The 22883-nt window shown below is 37.3% G+C and overlaps 1 protein-coding gene across 3 annotated transcripts in view; it reads right to left on the bottom strand.

Moving 5' to 3' along the window:
* KIFAP3 (kinesin associated protein 3) overlaps positions 1 to 21792 on the bottom strand; it is a 178687-nt gene extending 156895 nt beyond the window's left edge. For 2 of the 3 annotated variants that reach the window (XM_080823971.1, XM_080823970.1), the window contains exons 1-5: positions 21499 to 21787; positions 6554 to 6685; positions 3737 to 3891; positions 1642 to 1697; positions 952 to 1093 (exon numbers count right to left, since the gene is read on the bottom strand). In XM_080823971.1, coding sequence (XP_080680097.1) covers positions 952 to 1093; positions 1642 to 1697; positions 3737 to 3891; positions 6554 to 6685; positions 21499 to 21530 — 517 coding nt within the window. In that variant the 5' untranslated portion in view covers positions 21531 to 21787. Of the gene's footprint in view, positions 1 to 951; positions 1094 to 1641; positions 1698 to 3736; positions 3892 to 6553; positions 6686 to 21498 lie in introns of all 3 variants that reach the window. The other variant, XM_080823969.1, reaches the window with a different exon arrangement.
* Between the last annotated feature and the right edge of the window lie 1091 nt (positions 21793 to 22883).

Genomic DNA, 22883 nt, shown 5'->3' with positions numbered 1-22883 from the left:
TGTTAAAAAAAATTAAAATAAAAAAAAATATGAGTTGTACTAAGGAGGGTACTTAAAGCATGAAGAACTGGGTGTTACATGTAAACAATGAATCTTGGATCAGTGCATCAAAAACTAATGACGTACTGAATGGTGATCAACATAACATAATTATATATATAATATATATATAAAATATATGAATTGCATAATTTTAAAAATACTTAAAATGTACAGATTTCCTGCTTGGCATATTGGTAACAACCTAGGACTTCCTAGAAAGTTCTTTGTACACATTCTCCAAGTTATAAAGTACAGGTGTGTACTGTATGGCCTCCATAAGAGAAGCATGAAAATAGAGAAAAAGGTTTCCTCTGTCACGTGTTGGAAAATCAGAGAATTAGGACATCTTCCAGACTTTTTTTTTGGCAGAAGTATAGTCAGAAAACCATGTATTTAAAGTAATTCAATAATGGTATTACCGAGAAAAAAGATTTTAAGAGCATCATATCTCCTTTTTCTTTATTGCCTAGCACATCTAATGAAAGGAGAGCACCAAATACAATCTAAATAAATTTATAAAGATTAATATATATTTTTGCTGTGGTACAGGAAGAAAACTAATTTTGGAACTCTAACCAATTTAATAAAAGCATATACATATGTGTGTAAATGTCAGAAGTATGATATTGTATCCTAAGCAAAAGGATAAAAGTCTTCCAGAGCAGAAGAACGAGAAGATACAGTATCATTAATGCTTTATTTTTGTTGTTTAAATTTAATGATTTCTGAATTCTTCAGAGAATATTTAAATGTTATGCTCTTAAGTAAAAAATTTTTCATAAAAGGGTCTGGGAAACAAATGCATTCCTACCTTTGGTATAATTATAGCTTTCTCCTCTACTATGACAGACTTAAAAACCATATTATACAACAATTTTTCTATTTTTAATATTTATAGATATAAATCACCATTCAGTAGTAGTTCTTCCAAGTTATCAGGATTTCGAGCAAGCTGCAGGATCAAAGCAGAACCCCGAACTTTGTCAGGAATATCTTCATATAATAACTCAATGTATTCATCCATATCATTAATGTTAGCAACTTCATCAATCTGAAAGAAAGGAAGAGGAATTACTCCAAAAGAACAATATTTAACAAAGCCACTGTTAAAAGAATCATACTTTGTGGTCAATATATTGCCCTTTTAATAACAGATAAGTTTTCAAAGGACTCATAGTAGCCATCCTCTTGTAGAGGGGAAAGTTAGACCTTTGGGCACTAGGACTCCAATACAAAAGTATTTATAAACCACACGAAAATGGGAAGTATATAAACTCTAAAACTGGCCTATTAATATAAAGTATCTCAACTTTAATGCAAAATAATTTGTATCTACTCAATAGGTTAAATAATATTTCAAAACATAAGGCAATAGTATTTAAAACATTTCAAAACTTACCAAAATAAATTATGTCTAAAAAACATAACACTACTTTTGCCTGTATGAAATACTAAATATCTACGTCTTCCAGGTACTTCTAAGTTGAGTAATTTTTAAAATTTCCATACCTATTTACTGTTACTGTATGAATTATTGATAGGAAAAGGCAACAACCTTACAATCAATCAGTTCTCTAGCAGATCAGAACATAGTCTTACCTCCATTCCTTCAAAAGGTGGTGGATCTTTAGGCTTGCTTGATTTTTCCTTTTTTTCTGTAAAAAGATTTTGTTTTTAATGAGAAGAACTGGGTTTTAGAGTTTCTGGGTAATTTTTATTTTCAGCAGCTGAGTTTAATTATGGATGAGCTGGGGATCTTAAAATTGAATAGTTCATGGAATTTTTTTTCCAAGAGATAAAAAAATAAAAAATGTTCATCTAAATCCAGCTGTTCTAATGAGGATACCAAGGATATAAATGAATAAAATCTATAAATGATCCCAAAGTCATAACTTCATTTTCTTCCACATTAACTTTTTGGGTATGTAAATAGCCAGACTTGCCAACAGCAAGCAAAATAATCCCTTCCTAATTCACATTTAAGGTGGGAGGAGGAAAATCAATAAGGCAAAGGTACATTAATGGGTTGACTAATATAAAAACTGAAATAAAAAAAATAACTTAGGGTAATGAACCACATAAATAAGTATTACTGTTTTGTTTCAATCACTTTTAGTGTGCAAGGTTTTTGGCTCTGAAATAGTGAATACCATGTAAAAAAGTTAAAAAAGAGAAATGGAATCTTTTTTAAAAATAAGTGTATATTTAACATACTAACAGTAATTTATATATGTCTTCAAACATTAATATCTACATAAACAGACTGATTTGGATGGATTTATCCATGTATACTGACATAAAAATTTCCTCATATTCCTTTAATTTGGGGGGAAGAAGATGAGAAGATTAATTTACCTTGAAACTCGGTTAAAGGGTTTTATTAGTGAAGTTACTTTAATATAAATGCATTCAGGATTATATTAATTAGGCATTATGAAAGATCGATTTTAACTATACTGTACAATTCAAAATAAGTACACATACATCTTACTAGAGCACAGTATTTCCTTTGCTCACTTTGAATTTATTTAACTTATCGAAGAAGTTATCTCCCTCATTTAAAAATATCTTAACCAGATTATTCTATAATGAAACATTTAATAAAAATTCTTCTTGATAGTATTTTCCTTATAGCACTTATTATGAATAATTAACAACTATACATTGAACGCCAGTGATGTAGTTGGATGCAATCAAGTTCCAACTGCTTATTTTTGCTTTTAAATAAATTTATAATCACTTAATTCATTTGAAAATATATACCGATCACAGATATTATATTCATGGTTAACTAATAAAAGTATGTATTAGACACAGGACATTTTATTTGCTGTGGACAGAGAGAAAAGACTGAATAATTTGAAAAATGTCCAAATTTTCTCTTACTTTTTTCTACTTAGTATAATCTTTAGCATTTATAAATTATTTCAAAGACACAATATTTTAGAACTCACAATGGTGAAAGAAATACATGTAAACTTTAATCAGTACTATGAAGCAGAATGTGCATTCAATAATCTAAAATGGCTCTCCACTGAAAAGTCTGTATTTTTATTTTATTTCATTTTTGGTTTACATTATTTGATGTCTTCTAAAAATGATCAATTGCTTAGCTCTAATATTTTAATGGTTTGTTTCTTTATGAGGAAACTAAAGATAGGAGAATGTCAACAAGGAAGACATTAAGAATGAAAAAGCAGTATTTTCCTAAGAAAGAGTTATAAAACTTGTATCTTTAGGATTATCTAAAATATATAACACATATTTTAACATTTAAATACCTGAGTAACCCATTCAAATTATAAACTGTCAAGAAGAAATTTAGAAAACATAAATCTAGTTGGAATAAACAGGTTTTTCTGCCCCAAATTCTCTCCTTTTATTATTCTAGAATCAGTATTACAGACATTTGCTTTCCATTCCCTATCTCAGCACATGCTTACACATACCTAAAAATGCACATGTAGCACAGTGTGAAACAGAAACAGATCATTTTGTGTGAAAGCGTCCTGCACAGAGCCTCGTGTGCAGGAAACTAATAGGCTTATTCTTTCATTTACTTACTTATTTATAGCACTGGCAAAACAAAATAAAGCAATAATAACAAAAAAACACCCACCATTCAAAAATCAAAAGCACAAACTATAGTCAAACAACTCTGGTTATGCATTAAAAAGTGAGGAATTCTACATACCTTTTCCTGACAATGAGTCACGGCGATTCTGTAGATAGTACAACAGCTGCTCCACCTCATTTAACTTTGAGGGATGAATAAGTTTACATTCTTCAACCACCTTCCGTGCCAGGGAAGTTATATCTGTGTTGGCATTGAGACTCTTAAGACGGATGCTGTAAGCATAGCAGAATTTACCAATTCAGGTAATATCATAGGAAGTGATAACTTACAAACTACTTCTTTTAAATAGTTTATAAAGCAGTTAAATGACTTGACACAGACTCTTTCAGTAAAATATAATAAAGTATTAGATATAATTAGGCTTAGAAAAAATGCAAAGAAATTATTTCTTTGAACGGGACAAATGAGATAACAAAAGAACATTAACATCTCTGTGTGATTGTTCTAGGCAGGAGAACATATTCAGGGATCTTGTTTTATTTTTTTTATTTTTAATTTTAATTCTAATTTTTTTTTAAAGATTTTGTTTTTTTATTTGACAGACAGAGATCACAAGTGAGCAGAGAGGCAGGCAGAGAGAGAGGAAGAAGCAGGTTCCCTGCTGAGCAGAGACCCCCCCGATGCAGGGCTCGATCCCAGTACCCTGGGATCATGACCTGAGCCAAAGGCAGAGGTTTAACCCACTGAGCCACCCAGGCGCCCCATGGGATCTTGTTTTAAAACAGTCTTTCTCGCAATATATATAAAGTCTTTAGTCATTATTGGATGTGAGAATCCATACTGCCAAAAATGGTAACTTTCTTGACCACACTCACAACAATTTTTTTTTTTTTAAGATTTTGTTTATTTATTTGACAGAGATCACAAGTAGGCAGAGAGGCAGGCAGAGAGAGCGGAGGAAGCAGGCTCCCGACTGAGCAGAGAGCCCGATGCGGGGCTCGATCCCAGGACCCTGGGACCATGACCCGAGCCGAAGGCAGAGGCTTTAACCCACTGAGCCACCCAGATGCCCCCATTTTTTTTTTCTTTTTTAAGGAGGGCAACACACAATATCAGTATATTCAGATTCAGTTGTTCAGGTGGAACAATTGCTGATGTACACAGATTCGTGGTACCAGGGAGAGCCCTGAAGACAAAATTAGGTTCAGGGTGAAACTCAACTGATGGCAAAAGACTCTTAAGACTCTTACAAGCAGATGCACCCATGCAAGGCTTATATTAAAAAAGAGAAACATAAGAAAGTAGCCACTGTGTAATTCTTTTTGGTGAAGATGGCCAATTTTTGAAGAGCCGTCACGGTATGAGATTAGAGGCAGTAGGACAGAGATCTCCAAAGAAGCGTCTCACACTCAGCATCTGTGAAGTCATTATCTGGAGAGGGATGGAGGGATGGTCTCCTGAAGAAAGTGCGGCGGCGTGGTTTACACATTATTCCCAGCTAAGCAGTCACCCCCAAATCTGGTCCTCCAAGGACTCTACAAGTCACCTAATAAAGGTGCCTTTAATAAATTCCAAAAGACTTTAATAAGTTTCCTTTAATGCATAAATTTGATAGAGTGGCTTCTAATGTTTGCAACAACCTAGAAATAATTGGTCCATTTAAGTTTTCTTTAATCTATTTACATTTCTACCTTTTAAGTCTTATATACTATTTTATTTTTGTATAATTTTAGCCCCACATTAAGAAGGCACTACATAGTGCCTTTGTTAAAACTGGTGAACCCATACTGATAACATTATCACTAACTGAAGTTCACAGTTACATTAGGGTTCACTCTTTGTGCTGGTTAGTTCTCTGAGCTTTGACAAATGCTTAATGCCATGTATCCACCATTACAGTATCATACAAAATAGTTTTACTGTCCTAAAAATGCCCTGTGCTTCGCCTATTCTCCTCTCCTTCATCCCTTACACTCCTGACAGCCTCTAATCTTTCCACTTTAGTTTTGCCTTTTCTAGAATGTCACATAGTTGGAATCACATACTATGTGGTTTTTCTAGTCTGGCTTCTTTCACTTATATGCATTAATACAGTAAGGTACCTCAAATGTGTTTCCATAGCTTGACAGCAGATTTCTTTTCAGCGCTGAATCACACTTGGTCATATGAATGCACCATAATTTGTTTACTCACTGGCCTGTTGAAGGATATCTGGGGGGCTTCCAATTTTTGACAATTTTAAGTTTTCTATAAACATTCATGTGCCAGTTTTTGTGTGGACACTGTTTTCAACTCATTTGAGTTCATATCTAGGAACACAACTGCTAGATTATACGTTAAGCCTATGTCTAGCTTCGTAAGAAATTGCCAAACTGTGGCAGTACCATTTTATATTCCCACTAGCAATGAATGAGTTCCTATTGCTCTATATTCTCGCCAGCATTTTGGTGGATTTTACCTATTCTTTTTTTTTTTTTTTTAAGATTTTATTTACTTATTTGACAGAGAGAGAGAGATCCCAAGTAGGCAGAGAGTGAGGCGGAGTCGGGGAGGAAGCAGGCTCCCCACTGAGCAGAGAGCCCGCTGCAGGGTTCAATGCAGGGCTCGATCCCAGGACCCTGAAATCATAACCTGAGCTGAAGGCAGAGGCTTAACCCACTGAGCCACCCAGGTGCCCCGCAAGTTGTAGTAGTTTATATTCTTTTTAGGATTTTTCTAAATGGGATAAATTAGAAATGATACTTTTCAGCAAATTCCCATTATGCTTATGTAAACCTGATCTTCTCTGGAATAAATATACTCTGTATTTATAGTGTAATATAGTCTCCACTTCACTAAGATGAAGTATATCTAGAAAAATGTCATAACCATCTGTCATCTATGCAGGTATAAGGTTCACTACTTTCAAAACATACACAAATGAAGAAAACTTACATTTTTTGGCATTCCTTTCGTTCTCCCAACATGGGATCACCCATTTCTCCAAGAATGGTAGCTTCCACTTCATACTGAACAATAAGTGCTTTTTCTGATGGATGTACATCAATATTTCCTCCTTTAACTTTCCTATAATATAAAATAAAAATAGACATAGATTAAAAACTCATAAAAGTTCATGGTTTTTATCTGGTTTCTAGTTCCAAAAGCATGTGGGTTAGACTAACATATGCATTTAAATTAGATTTTCTCTTGACTTGGACCAAGACATAGTCTTTTTCTTCAACTCTGTAAACTCTGTACTATACTTATAACTCGATTTTGTAGAAAGTACCTTAATAAACAGCTATACCTAGGAAAAAATACATTTACACAAAGAATCATGCATAAAAGCAAGTCAATAAAATATACAAGATGTTTTAGAGAGAATAACCTCAAAAATCAGCAATTCAAAAACAAAGATAGATGCCCCCAAATTTATTTTATTTCATATTTTATTATATTTTATGATATATGTATGTATGTATGTATGTATGTACGTATATATATATATATATTTTTTTTTTAAGTAAGGCTCCATGCTGGGCATTGAGCCCAATGCAGGGCTTGAACTCAATGACACTGAGATGGAGACCTGAGCCAAGATCAAGATTCGGAGGCTTAACCTACTGAGTCACCCAGGCATCCCCCAAAATTTATGTTAAAAAGAAATCAATCTGCCTAACAATTAGCCTATTAACTGTATCACAGAATGATAGAAAGAAATTATTTAAACTACAATATTTATCATGTACCATCTTACTTAACTGTGTAAATTGTGGCCTTAGTACCTAGTCATTCTTCAAATCACATTCAAATAACAAAAAAAATTTATGGATTATGTTTTATAGTTATGCATCTCAAATTAGAGTATCTCTAATAGTTCCCATATAAAATTCCTATATACATCATCCTCCCACCTTTCTAAAGTTATATGGTGAATGTTTAATTATTGTAAACCAGTGACAAATTAACCACCACCTGTCACCTGGCCACATTAGACAAAAGGAGATGTACTCAAAGAGATTAAGCAATAGAAACAAGATAAATTTCTTACTGTGCTCACAGCTGGCTAGTGGGCATCTCAGCCTGATGAGAAGGAACATAAATACAACAATGTCTTAAACTGATTCTAATAATCAGAAACTCAAAGCTTTTCCGTCCATTAGAAATAAATGGCTTATTATGCACATTCTCTACATAATTTTTAAGACGATCTTTTCATCAGAATTCTTCATGAAAACAAAAAAGGTAAGAACATGAATCTGTATTGGGATCATGACTACGAGTCCAGCCCAGAGACAGGGCAGGAAATCAAATACAACCCTAGGGTGTACGTGGTCAGAAACTAAACTGATGGTAAGATGTACCAAGCAAAGCTGGTTAAGGAATGAAAGCAGTTAGAAACCAGGCAGGCCAGTAAAAATAATTAGGAAGTAAGATAAACACATATATACGAAATAGGATGGTACAGAGTCCAAAAGGTAAGATAAACGGATATAAGTTGAGGGCAGCAATCAAAAGCTATAGAAATCACAGGACAAAAGAACTAAGAAGAGCTTAAAAAAACAGAAAAGATGTACTATATATAGCAAGCACTACACAAACTATCTTAATTGTAAAGTAAACTAGTTATTTGCTTCCTGATGAAATGGAGAGCAATCCCACTCATGAATTTCCTATAAAGAATGGGATAACCGCTGTATCCAATTCCGTGAAGAGAACCACAAGGATAAAATGTAAGTGCAGATCCTAAGAGGAGTATCTCACCACCACTTTCACAGTAGGTCCTCCACATATTCAGAGGTAAGATAAAAGCATAATTGTTGTCTTCTGGTCTGATATCCTGCCTTTCTCGAAGAACTCATACATATCAAAGAATCTCACCACTCCTTTCTAGTTTTTGTTTGATTTTTTGTGCCCATGTGTCTTATAATATAATTTAACATGGAATTGATAGTGATGTTAGATGTTTAAGTATCAAGAGAATGAGCTTCCAAATGCTTTCCCTGGAACCCATGTATGAGACAAAAAAAATTATAACTGATTATTAGAATTATTTTCTATTTGAAGCATCTTATGGCACTTATCAAAACTGCTGTCCTTTAACTGTTAATGTTTCAACTCATGGAGCCTTCTCAATCAATAACAGCTCTGCTTTATTTTTTTATATGCATAAGGAAACTAGAACCTAAAATATGCTAAATTAATTTAGAAAATTTGTTTTTTAGGTCAATGTGAAGTCTGTGCTTCACAGAGTGATATAAAATACACCTTCTATAATTCCATGTAGTAACTGTCATCCTGGGGTACAATGTTCTTAATTAAAAATTTCTGAAGTACATCCTGATGTTTCCAGACTTTATGCAGTTGATGATGTCATCATGATCCTTAAAAGAGAAAATAAATGCTCACAATTATTGATTGTGATTGAATGCATCATGCATTCATCAATTTTCTAGAAAAACAAATATTAATCTTTATTGCTATCAAAAGGACTTATTACAAGTTTCCATTCAAGGTGGTAGCATAGGATGATTCGGAGCTCAAAATCCTCCCACAGACACATCAAATCTGTAGCTACATATGAAAAACTTTCCTCTGGGAAAGAAAACCTAAAAATTAGCTGCATGACTCCTACACATTAAGTGTACAAAAAAAAAAATCCACATTGAAGTGGGAAGGAGATGCTGAGATACAATCTCACCACAAGCCCCATTCCTGCCACAGTGACCCACAATCAGGAGAGAACTCACAAACCTGAGCTTCCGCCCGAGGAGTGAAGGGTTTAAACCCATACCTAACACAACTTTGAAGACCGGCACCTGGGAGATGAGCCCTAAAATATCTAGCATTGAAAGCCAACGGGGCTTGTGTCCATGAGATGCATGGCTATAGCGAACAGAGAAACCGTTCTTAAAGGGCTTATGTGTATGGACTCACCTACCCCAGAGCCCAGTGCAGAGGCAGATGACAGGTGCCCAGAATTTCTGTGAAACAGACTTATTTGCTTATCTTAAAAAGTTAACCTGTGGAGCAGGCAACTAATTTAGTATACATGTATGGGCCTAATGAAATACTTTCCAATGACAGAGGCCAGTGGGTACCATCTTTGCACTGTCCCTCTGCTTTGCTCCAGCTAACCAGTATCTCCCAGAAGGGAGCATGTAGCATGTACCACTGACTGGTGCCCTGATTTCTACAGACGCCACCCAGGGGTCGCCTCTAGATCACTTGGCTCTGATGGTCATCAGGGCTTATACACGCAGGTCCCACAGCACTGTAACAAACGCAGAAAGAGTTCTTAACTGACCACCACCCCCAGGGCACAGCAGAGGGCAGAAGTTTGAGGTACCCAGTCTATCTGTAAAAGAAGTCTATTAGCTTATCTTCATAGCTGTGGCCTGAAGGACAGGCTTCTAAATAAACGTACATCAGACAGCTGGTTGTAATCCTTACCAGGGACCTGGGAGGGCAGCTGTTATCTTCACATTCTCCTTCTGCTATGCTCCAGAGTGCCAGCATCCCCTGCAGAGGAGCTTGTATACTTGTCTGGTGCTCTGGTTTTTGTGGCTACCACCCAGGGCATGATCCATGATTGCCTGGCTCTGGGGGCCAGCAAGGCTTGTGTTCATGATTTCAAAGGGATATCAGCAAAGAAACAGTTCTTAACAGGTTATCGCTCTAGTGATCAGCAAAGAGGGAGTAGAAACACCCATCTCCCAGTCTTCCCTCTGAAAGAGGTATATTGGCATACTTTAAAAGCTGTTGCCTGACTGGCTTCCAATCGGCCTGAATCTACATGCTGACGGAATCCTCCCCTTTAGGACACTGACAGGTCTTAGCACACCTTCAACTACTGAGAATCACTAGAAGTAAAGTAGACTGCTTGTATAATCACAAAGATTTGACAGACAAACAGGAGTTAGGGCAGGGTTAAATGACAAGATTCATCTCTTACATGAGGTGCAGAGATTCAAAGAAAATTAAAGAAACAGAGGAATACGTTCCAAACAAAAGAACAAGATAAGACCATAAAAAAAGACCTTATGAAATGAAGATAAATGCTCATTCTACCTGATAAAGAATTCAAAGTAATGGTCACTATGATGTTTACTGAGCTCAGAAGAAGGGACAAAAAAAATGAGAATTTTCAGCAGAGACAGGGAATATAAGAAAGTACCAAACAGAAGTCACAGAGCTGAAGAATAAAAATAACTGAGCTGAAAAATGCAACAGGGGGTATTCAACAGCAGACTAGATGAAGCAGAAGAAAGGATCAGTGAATTCAAAGACAGGGAAACAGAACTCACCAATCAGAGAAGGAAAAAGAAAAAAAGAATGAAGGGATGCCTGGGTGCTCAGTGGGTTAAGCATCTGCCTTCGGCTCAGGGCATGATCGCAGGATCCTGGGACTGAGACCCACATCAGGCTCCCTGCTCAGCAGGGAGTCTGCTTCTCCCTCTCCCTCTGCCTTTGCAACCCTACTCGTGCTTGCTCTCTCTCTCACTCTCTCAAATAAATAAATAATGTTTTTTTTTAAGTTTATAAAAAGAGAAAAGGAAGGTTATTACATAATAATAATGGGGTCAATCCAACAAGAGGATATAAAATCCGTAAATATTTCTGCACCCAACATAGAATCACCTAAATGTATAAAGAAAATATTAGCAAATACAAGGGAGAAATAAACAGCAATACAATCGTAGTAGGGGAGTTTAATATCCCACTTTCATAAATGGATAGATCTTCCAGACAGAAAAATCAATCAGGAAACATTGGTTTTAAAAGACACATTAGACCAGATGACCAGATGGTCTTAACAGACATAAACAGAAAAGTCTATCCAAAAGCAACAGAATACACATGCTTCTCAAGCATACATGGAACTTTCTCTAAGACAGATCATATGTTAGGCCACAAAACATGTTTTAATATATTTAAAGATTGAAACATATCGAGCATCTTTTCTGACCATAATAACACTAGAATCAATTAAAAGAAGAAAACAGAAAAATTCACAAATGTGTGGAGACTAAAACAACATGTCGCTGAACAATCAATGGGTCAAAGAAAAAAACAAAAGGGAACTCAAAAAATACCTTGAGACAAATGAAAATGGAAATACAACATACCAAATCAAAGGATGCAGCAAACGCAGTTCTAAGAGGGAAGTTCAGAGATAAATGTCTGCATTAAGGAAGCAGAAAGGAACAAAAGAAAAGATAAATCAAACTACGAGATGGTTGACAAACCTTTTTAGCTAGATTCACCAAGAAAAAAAGAGGACTCAATTAAATCGGAAACAAAACAGGAAACATTACAACTGATAACACAGAAATACAAAGGATCACAAGTCTTAACAATTAATTATACACCAGCAAATTGAACATAGAAGTGGGCAAAATCCTAAAAAACATTCAACCTCCCAAGACTGAATCATAAAGAAACAGAAAATATGAACAGACCAATTACTAGTAAGGGATTGGATCAATAATCAAAAATGTCCCAACAAACAAAAGTCCAGACCCAACTTCACTGGTTAATGCTACCAAACATTCAAAAAATTAATACCAATCATTCTCAAACTCTTCCAAACAATACAACAGGAGGGAATATTTATGAGCTAATTTTATGAGGCCAGCATTACATTGACCCCAAAACCAAACAAAGAAGCCACAAGAAAATAATAGGCTAATACCTCTAAGGAACATAAATGCAGAAATCTTCAACAAAATGCTAGCAAACAAAATTCAAGTTTACATTAAAAGTATCATACACCATGATCAAGTGGAATGTAAGGATGGTTCAACAAATGCAAATCAATCAATATGATATGCTACATTAACAGAATGAAGTGTAAAAGTCCTATGATTATCTCCAATAGATGCAGAAACATTTGACAACATTCAACATCCATTTATGATAAAAACTGTCACCAAAATGAATATACAGGTAATGTACCACAACACAATAAAGACTGTATATGATAAAGACACAGTTAACATACTTAACAGTGAAAAGCTAAAAGCTTTTCCTCAAAGACCAGAAAGAAGGCAAGGATGCCCACTCTCACTTCTATTCGACATAGTGCTAGAAGTGTAATCCAGAGTTATTTGTCAAGAAAAAGAAATAACAGGCATCCAAATCTGAAAGCAAGAAGTAAAACTGTCACTATTTTCAGATGACATGATATTATTATAGAGAAAATTCGAAAGACTCCACAAAAAACTGTTAGAATAAACAAATTCAAGAAAAGTTGCAGGTTACAAAAACCAGTATTAAATATCAGTTGCATTTCCATTCATTAATGATGAACCTCTTAAGAGCAATTAAGAAAATAATCCCATTTATAATTACAACAAAAACAATAACATATCTAGAAATAAGTTAAACCAAGAAGGTAAAAGACCTTTACATTGAAAACTGTAAGATACTAATGAAAGAAACTGAACACAATACAAATAATGAATATTCTGTGCTTATGGACTGAAAAAATTAATACCAATAAAATGTCCATACCACCCAAAGAAATCTACAAATTCAATGCAATCCCGATCAAAATCCCAATGGCATTTTTTCACAGAAATTGAACAAATAATCCTAAAATGTGTATGGAACTACAAAAGACCCTGAATAACCAAAGCAATCTTGAGAAAGAACAACAAAGCCAGAGCCATCATATTACCAAGTTTCTTTCTTTCTTTCTTTCTTTTTTTTTTTAATTTTTATCTATTTATTTGACAGACAGAGAGAGAGTACAAGCAGGGGGAGTGGCAGAGGGAGAGGGAGAAGCAGACTCCCTGTGGAACAGAGAGCCTGTCATGGGGCTCCACGTCAGGATCCTGGGATCATGACCTAAGCCCAAGGCAGATGCTTAACAGACTGAATCACTCACGTGCCCCACATTTTCATATTACAAAGTTAGAGTAATCAAAACTGTATGGTATTTGCATAAAAAGACATATATATCAACAGAATACAGAGCCCAGATATAAACCCACACATTTATGGCCAACTAATTAATAACAAAAGAGCCAGGAATATACAATAGAGAAAGGATTGTCTCTTCAATAAATGGTTTTTGGAAAACTGGATAGCTATATGCAAAAGAATGAAACTGGACCATTATCTTACACCATATACAAAAGTTAATTCAAAATGGATTAAAGAGTTGAATATAAGACCTAAAACCATACAACTCCTAGAAGAAAATACACGCATTAAGCTTCTTGCCCTAGGTCTTGGCAATTTTTTTTTATTTGATACCAAAAGCAAAGGCACAAAAAATAAAAATAGATAATAAATGGGACTAAATCAAACTAAAAATCTTCTGCTTAAAAGAAACAAAAACGAAAAGGTGACCTATTAAATGTGAGAATGTATTTGCCAGTAAATATCTGATAATGGGTTAATAGCCAAAGTATATAAAGACCTCATAGAGCTCAACAGAAAAAAAAAAAAAAGAAAGAATCCAATCTGATTAAAAAATTAGCAGAGGATCTGAATAGGTGTTTTTCCAAAGAAGACATACAGATGGCCAAAAGGTACATGAAAAGATGCTCAAAATCTCTAGTCATCAGTGAAATGCAAATCAAAACCACAATGAGGTATCACCTGTACCTGTTAGAATGGCTATCATCAAAAAGAAAAGAAATAGCAAGGGTTGGTAAGGATGTGGAGAAAAGGGAACCCTTATACACTGTTAGTGGGAATTTAAATCAATGTAGCCACTATGGAAAAACTATAGAGGTTTCTCGAGAAACTGAACATAGAACCCGCAAACCCACTTCTGAGTATTTATCCGAAGCAAACAACACTTAGTCAAAAAGACACAGACCCTCATGTTCACTGCAGCATCATTTACAATAGCTAATACACAGAACCCACCCAAGTGTCCACTGATGGATAAACGGATGAAGAAAATGGGGTGCATGTAAGTGTGTACATGTGTGAAATACTGCCATTTGTGACAACATGGATGGACTTTGACGGCATTATGCTATGTGAAATAAGTCAGAGAGAGAAAGAGAAATTCTGTATGATCTCACTTTTACGTGGAATCTAAGAACAAAAAAACTCAAACTCACAGACACACAGAATAGATTGGTAGCTATCAAAGGTAGGGAGTGCGGGTGGGCAAAACAGGTGAAGGTGGTCAAAAGGTACAAAATAAGTCCTGGGGATATAATGTACAGCATTGTGACTATAGTTAGTAATGTTGTACTGTATACTTGGAAATTGCTATGAGAGTAAATCTTAGAAGTTCTCGTCACACACACAAAAAATTACTATATGGTAATGGATGTTAACTAGACTTATTGTGGTGATCATTTCACAATATGTATGAATATATATAAATCACTATGATATGCACCTGAAACTAATATGTCAATTATAGCTCAATAAACAAATTTCAAATCAATAACCTGATTTTACACCCTAAGGAACCAGAAAAAGAATAAACTAAATCCCAAGTTTGTAGAAGGTAGGAAATAGTAAGATGGAGGGATAAAAGAAATAGAGAATAGAGGAGTGCCTGGGTGACTCAGTCAGTTAAGTGTCCAACTCTTGGTTTTAGCTAAGGTCCTTACTTCAGGATCATAAGAAGCCCTGTGTTGGGCTCCATGCTGAGTGTGGAGCCTGCCTAAGATTCCCTCTTGTCCTCTCCCATTACTTCTCCCCTCGTGCTGTCTCTCCCTCTCTCTCTAAAACAAATAAATCTTTAAAAAAAAAATAGAGGATAAGCAAAAGAGAAAATAAAATCCAAAGTTTCTTCTTTGAAGGACCCCCAAACTGGCAAATCTCTAGTTAAATTAAGAAAAGAGAGAAGACTCAAATTACTAGAATTGGAAATTAAAGCAGGACACTACTAGTGATCTTACACAGATAAAAAGAATACTATAATTGTAAGGCAACAATAGATAACCTAGATGAAATGGATAAATTCCTAGAAATACACAAACTACATAATTAACTCATGATTTCAAAAGAAACAGAAATTCTGAATAGACCTATATAAGTAATGAGATTGAATCAGTGGTTAAAAACATCTCAACAAAGAAAAGTCCAGGATCAGACGGCTTCACTGGTGAGTTCTATCAAATATGCAAAGAAAAATTAACATTAATCCTTCTCAAACTCCTCCAAAAACTAGGTAAGGAAGGAATACTTCCCAACTCATTCTATGAGGTCAACATTACATCTGATACCAAAACATCTAGTACATCTGACACCAAAGTAAGACAAAGACACCACAAAAATAGAATATCTTTTATAAATACCCTTTATAAAGGGATAGTTCTTTTATGAATATAGACGTAACAGTGCTCAAAATACTAGCAAAGAGTATCCAGCAGCATATTAAAAGGATTACAAGCCATGACCAAGTAGGTTCTATCCTAGGAATGCAAGGAAGTTACACATATGAAAACCAATCAGTGTAATACACCACATTAATAAAATAAAGAAAAAAAGTACATGATTATCCCAATTGATGCAGAAAAGGATTTGACAAAACCTAACACCTTTTCAAATAAAAGCATTTAATAAATTAGGAAAACAAGAAAATTCCAATGATAAATTCAAGTTCATTATGACAAAGGGCATTTATGAAAAACCTACAGCTAATATTATACTAAATGGGTAAAAGAATAAAAGCTTTCCCTTAAGAATAGGAGTAAGACAAGTATGACCACTTTCAACCACCTATATTCAACATAGTACTAGAAGTTCAAGCCAGAGCACTGAAGTATGGAAAAAAATTAAAGATTCCATATTGGAAAAGAAAAATAGAAGCAAATATTCGTGGCCTTGGATGTGACAATGGTTTCTCTTTTTTCTTTCTCATATTTTTACATTTTAATTTCTGTACAGTTAATATACAGTGTTATGTTAGTTTCAGGGTACAATAATATAATGACTCAACAATTCTGTACATCACCCAGTGCTCATCGTTAAGTGTATTCTTTAATTCCATCAGCTATTCCACCCATCTCCTCACCCACTTCCCCTCTGGTAACCATCAGTTTGTTCTCTATATTTAAGTGTTTGTTTCTCAGTTTGTCTCTCTCTCTTTTTTCCATTCATTTGTTGTTTCTTAAATTCCACATATGAGAGAAATCATGTGGTATTTGTCTTTCTCTGACTGACTTATTCCCTTTAACATAAGTCTCTCCAGATCCAACCACGTTGTTGCAAAGGCAAGATTTCATTCTTTTTGATAGGTGAATAATATTTCAGTGTGTTTTGTGTGTGTACACATACACACCACTTCCCCTTTGTCCATCATCTTTTTTTTTTTTTAAGATTTATTTATTTGACAGAGAGATAGAGAGAAAGCACAAGTAGGCAGAGCAACGGGCAGAGGGAGGGAGAAGCAGGCTCCCCACTGAGCAGGAAGCCTGATGCAGGGCTCAATCCCAGGACCCTGGGATCATGATCTAAGCCAAAGGCAGCCTCTTAACTGACTGAGCCACCCAGGCGCCCCATATCCATTCATCTTTTGATGGACGCTGGAGCTGCTTCCATAATTTGGTTATTATAAATAATGTTGCAATAAACACAGGGTCATCTATCCTTTTAAATTAGTGTCTGTATTTTTTTTATCAATACCTAGTAGTACAATTACTAGGTCACAGAGTAGTTCTATTTTTAACTTTTTGAGGAACCTCCACACTATCTTCCACAGTGACTGCATCAGTTTGCATTCCCAAAAACAGTGCATGAAGGTTCCTTTTTCTCCACATTCTGGCCAACACTTGTTGCCTGTGACTTTTATTTTAGCCATTCTGACAGATGTTAAGCGATATCTCATTGTAGTTTTGATTTGCATTTCCCTGATGATGAGTGATGTTGAGCATCTTTTCATGTGTCTTTTGGCCATCTGTATACCTTCTTTGGAGAATGTCTGTTCATGCCTTCTGTCTATTTTTTAATTCAATTATTTGTTTTTTTGGTGTTGAGTTGTATAAGTTCTTTATATATTTTGGATACTAATCCTTTTTCAGATACGTTGTTTGCAAATATGTTCTCCGATTCTGTAGGGTGTTTTTTAGTCTTGTTTTTTCCTTTGCTGTGCAGAAGCTTTTTATTTTGCTACATGCAAAAGAATGAAACTGGAACATTCTCTTACAGTATACACAAAAGTAAACTCAAAATGGATTAAGGACCTAAATGTGAGATAGGAAACCACAAAAATCCTAGAGTTAATTATGTGGTATAAAGTAAGGGTCTAATTTAATTCCTTTAGGTGTGGATATCCAATAATTTCTCTGACATCAGCTTTAGCAACATTTTTCTAGATAGGTCTCCTGAGGCAAGGGAAACAAAAGCAGAAATTAACTATTTGGCCAATTATTTCTTAAATAATGGCATCAAAAGAAACTAAAGAAAAAATTAAATTGGACTTCATCAAAATTTAAAACTTTTACAAAAGGATACTACAAAGAGAATGAAAACAATAACCATGGAATGGGACAAAATATTTGCAAACCACTTTTCTGCTAAGAGGCTAGTGTCTAGAACATATAAAGAACTCTTTCCTCCAAAGAAGATAGACAAAGGCCAAGAAGCACATGAAAAGATACTCCATGTCACTAGTAACTAGGGAAATGCAAACCATAAGATACTACTTCACATCCACTGAATGGCCATAGTTAAAAAAAACAAATAACAACTATTGGTGATTCGAAAAATTGGAGCTCTCATACACTGCTGGTGGGAATGTAAAATGGTGCAGTCACTGTGAAAAACAGTTTGGTAGTTCCTCGATAAGTTAAATATAGAATTAGTACATGACCCTGCAACAACTAGGGATATCCAGAGAGTGAAAAAAGGTATTGAAACAAAAACTAGTACAGGAAAGCTCAAAGCAGCTTTACTCACAATAGCCAATAGAAACAATCTAAATGTTCATCAACAGATGAATGGATAGTCAAAATGTGCTATATCCATACCATCAATTATCATTCAGTCGTTAAGTGGAATGAAGTACTAATGAATACTAAAACATAGATGAATGTTGAAAACATTATACTGTATAGTAAAAAAGCTCTACACAAAGGCCATACTGATTTTGCTTATCATATATTTATAGCACTTAACATAAATACAATAATTACTTCTGATTATATATGATTTGAAGTCTGTATTCCTTGCTACATTATAAGCACCATAAAGCAGAGAAAGTATGTATCATTCATCCAATACTTTTAATCACTCAGCTGAGTGACTGTCACATGGTAGAATTTCAGATAACTACTGAATGAATGAATGAATGAATGCCATTTACGTTTAAAATTCTCTACTGGTTCCCTACTGCTTTTACAATTCTCAACAGTTTACTATGGCTCCTAATTCCTATAAGATTTGGCCCATTTTTCTTTGTAGCTTTATTTTCACATCATTTAATCACTACTTAGTGAGTACTTAGGTTCCAGGCACTGCGCTGTGTGCTGAAGATACAATGACAAGTAAGACACATAGCTCCTGAGCCTTTTGGAGCTTATAGACCAGGAGGAAAGACAAACAATAACAAGATATGAGTAGGGTGCGTAAAGACAAGGTATTTGGTATCATGAGTACCTACCAGGTCTAGTGACCTGGATTGTGGATTGTGGAATGAGAAAACGGAAGCTCAGGAAAGACTTTTTGGAAAAAATGACATTTAAGCAAAAATAGGAAAAATGAGGAGTTAGCTAGGTGAATAATAGGGCAAGTTCCAGACAATGAGAAGGGCATTTGGAACCTAATAATGAAACACAGAGATCTAAAAGAAGTTATTTCCGTAAGGCTCAGGTATGAAATTATTGGGGGTGGGAGGGAGGCAGAGAGACAGAAAGCTGAAAAGGCAGGTGTTCTAACTCTAAAAGCAATGGAAAGCCATTGGAGAGTTTTAAAAGGAGGCTAAAAAATCCCCAAATCACAAATAATTGTCTATGTTTGTGTATCATCTGATTGAGGACATGAACTGTGCCTATTTAATCATTTCCCCCAGTAATCAAAATAATGGTAGGCATATACGAGGTATTTTGTAAGTGTTCATTAAGTGCTACTGAATCAAAGCTGGTAGTAGAAGAAGAAATGAAACCGGATTCGATTCTACAAACTACTACCCATTTAAATATAAAGAGATTAGAGAGTCCTCAGTGATAACCACAATGAAACCCCTGAAATCAACTAATTACAATTAGAATGAATCTATTAGATTGAAGAGATGTTGCTTTCCTGTTGAAAATGAAATCTAAAAGTAAAAGTATTACAAAAGGAATATATGTAATCATTATCTAAGAACCAATAATTAAAATGGTTTTGCTAGACATCATAAGCCATCACGCCTGTATGGTTGTATGTCAGCAACAAACAGGGCAAACTTATTACTTATACTGTCAAAATTACATAAAACTGAAGATAATATGTTTCAACCTTTCCAAATTCTGACCTTATTTTACTTCAAACACCACAGTGACTGGTTTATTTTTCTAACTCTAGATAACATGACTTTAAAAATAAGGAATAGGTTGAGAATTATGCCTAAGGGTCCATACAGGTACAAGAATCCTAGTAAAAATCTATCTTGTGGCACACCTGTAGTACACAAAAAGAAGCTGACAGTGTATCAGTGGCTCTTTGTGTAGGATAATCTGGAACATAAAGTTGAAGAAGAAATAATTTATTTTCTTCTGTCATAAAATTTTCGATCAAGATACTTTATCAATGTAAGTGAGGAAACAAATACTAAATACTAGTCATGACTACATATTGCTATAAAGATTTTACTGATAAAGCCTGGTTATTTGACAGTTTCAGATATATTCATATACAGTGAGAAAGGCAGGCAATGTATAAGTGCAGCTGGCTGCCGATCTTAAGATTGTCGGACTCCCTTTTAAGAATCGATTAGAGGTCAGGGATCTTTCTGTGGTGATTAAGTCCACGCCGAGCCAGATGAACATATGCAATAAAGGCATATTATGACTTGAAATGCTGCCACTACATTACATGCATGTTTTAATTTTAAAGGTATTTTCATAATGGGTCAGCATCTCTCTCATAAGGTACTATTTGCCCCATATTTAAATAAGGACATTGTGTCCAAAAAAATACCCGTGATTCTCCCCGTGTACGTTAGCCTGTCAGGAACAGTGACTTAACCAAAAATGGAGAGTCCTAATTAAGACTGTCTTCCATGGATCGCTGCTAACTCTGGGCCCAGTGCCAGGTGTCCTCTTCCTCGGGGCTGATCTCATCTTTGACAGGAGTCAAGTGAATTATCCCCACGGATACGATTTTCTTCACAGAGAAGCTGACAGTACGCAGGCCGCTCCCCGACAAGCTCCCGAGCAAGCCTCTCGGCGGTCAGGACCGCACCGCGCACGGGGCAGTCGAACGGGCCGGGCAGCTGCGGCGCCGAAACGCGCGGGAAGGAACCACCCGGCCGGCCTCCCACCAAGTCAAGGCCACCACTTCTCTCTCCGTCGTCGTGTCGGAGGCCCGGGGCAGGGAGCCCAAACCGGAGCCAGACGGCAGAGACGCCAGAGACTAGGTCCCGGGCTCCCCGGGGTTTACCCGACGCAGGGGGACGGAGACCCCGGGGGCCTGGGGCGGAGCAGCACGCGGTCTACTCGGCCCTGCCGCCGCCTCCCGCGACCAGCGCGCTGCACGCGGCCGGGAAACCACCTTCCGTGCGGCGGGTCCCGCCCAGCCAGGTAAGGGGCGGGCATCCCCGCACCCCGAGGGCCCTTCGCGCTCCGCCCGGTGCACCCCGCCCCTCCCTCCGCGGGGCTGCCCCCCGTCGGCCGCCCCGCCTCTAAGCGGCTAGCCTCGCCCGGTGACACCTCAAAGCCGACCCACGGCAGCCGGACCCAGCCGGGAGGTGGGAGCGAGCCCCGGGGCGCGGTCACCTTTTGAGGTATCTGGCGTCCTCCCCTTGCATGGCGGCGGCGACGGCAGCGTGGGGGGGAGAGCGGAATCTGAGGAAGCGGACGGAGCGAGGCCCGCGGACGGCGGCCCCAGGATCCTCACACCCAAAGGCGATGACAGACCGGAGGCCTGCAAGGCGGGGCGGCGGCGCTGCGGTTACCACGGTGAGGCCGCCGGCTCCTCCCACCGCGCCCAGGCCCCCAAACACTGCGGAGACCCGGACCCGCCCAGAGCCGACTCCGCCAGCGCCGCCTCAAGGCGCATGCGCCCGCTCCGCCGCGCCGTCTGCGCAGGCTCAGTGTGAGACGCTGGGCCCTGGGATGAATCTGACGCGCCCTTGAGCGGAGCCGGGTTTGGGCGTGTGCGGTCGGGCAGTGGCTTTTGATCACCGCCCCCTTGAGGATGGAAATTGGAAGGGTCCTCCCGGTCCGCCTCATTGGACTGTCAGGTCTTAGCTTCAAAACCTTTTCTTTCTTCCGTCAACCTTTGATTTATTTTTTTAAACGTTTATTTATGTTTTAAATTTGTTTCCAGTGTTCCAGAATTCATTGTTCATGCACCACGCGCAGGGCTCCTTGCGGCCATCGCTGACTGCCGTAGAGCGGCGCGGGCCTGGCAGGTGGCCTGCAAAGTGGGATTTCCGCTTGGAGCATCGTGGGGAGGAGCCGCGCTGACTGCGCGGAGCAGCTCTGAATTTGTGGAGACAGTCGGGCCCTCCTACAAGATGAACACAGCCAGTATCAGTTTTAATTGAGTGCCACACTGTGCCTCCCACTTTGGAGTTCTGAATCTAGAATGCACTCCCGCACCCGCCTCGCCCATCCGTTCCACGCACCGCGCACACACACACACACACACACACACACACGCTCTCTTACTAGCTCCTGAAGTGCCAGCTCCTACCCTAATTATCCCTCCCTCAAGGTACCTTCGGACTTGTTTCCTCCGAGGCTGGCCATAGGGAAGAAGAACTGCTTTTGAATCTTATCAAGTAAATACCCTGCGCTTTCCATTCTGTGCCCACGGGCTCAACTCTCACATCGCTGCAGAGGACTAAGTTCATTTATGCGGTAAGTATGGACCGAGGGTCAGCTTTATGCCAACACCAAACCAGGCTCTAGGGTTTCAAAAAAAAAAACACCTCTAGTCCCTTTCCTCTTCTGTAATCTTGTCGCTTACTCTCTTTCAGGTCTGTATTTTCAGTCGCCTTGGGCCGTGTCTGCATAGCTGTTTCATTGTTCTTCTCAAATGCAGCGCAGGGCATGAAATGTTAAATATAGAGACACAGTCCATACCTGCCAAAGCTATTATTTTTATCTGTCTACCCATTCACACCAACTAACACTATTTCCGTCAGTGTTGTAAT

The sequence above is a fragment of the Martes martes genome, assembly GCF_963455335.1.
Source record: "Martes martes genome assembly, chromosome: 15".
NCBI classification, from domain to species: Eukaryota; Metazoa; Chordata; class Mammalia; order Carnivora; family Mustelidae; genus Martes; species Martes martes.
Note: the sequence above shows the minus strand (reverse complement) of the source record. Positions and strands in the feature narration are given on the sequence as shown.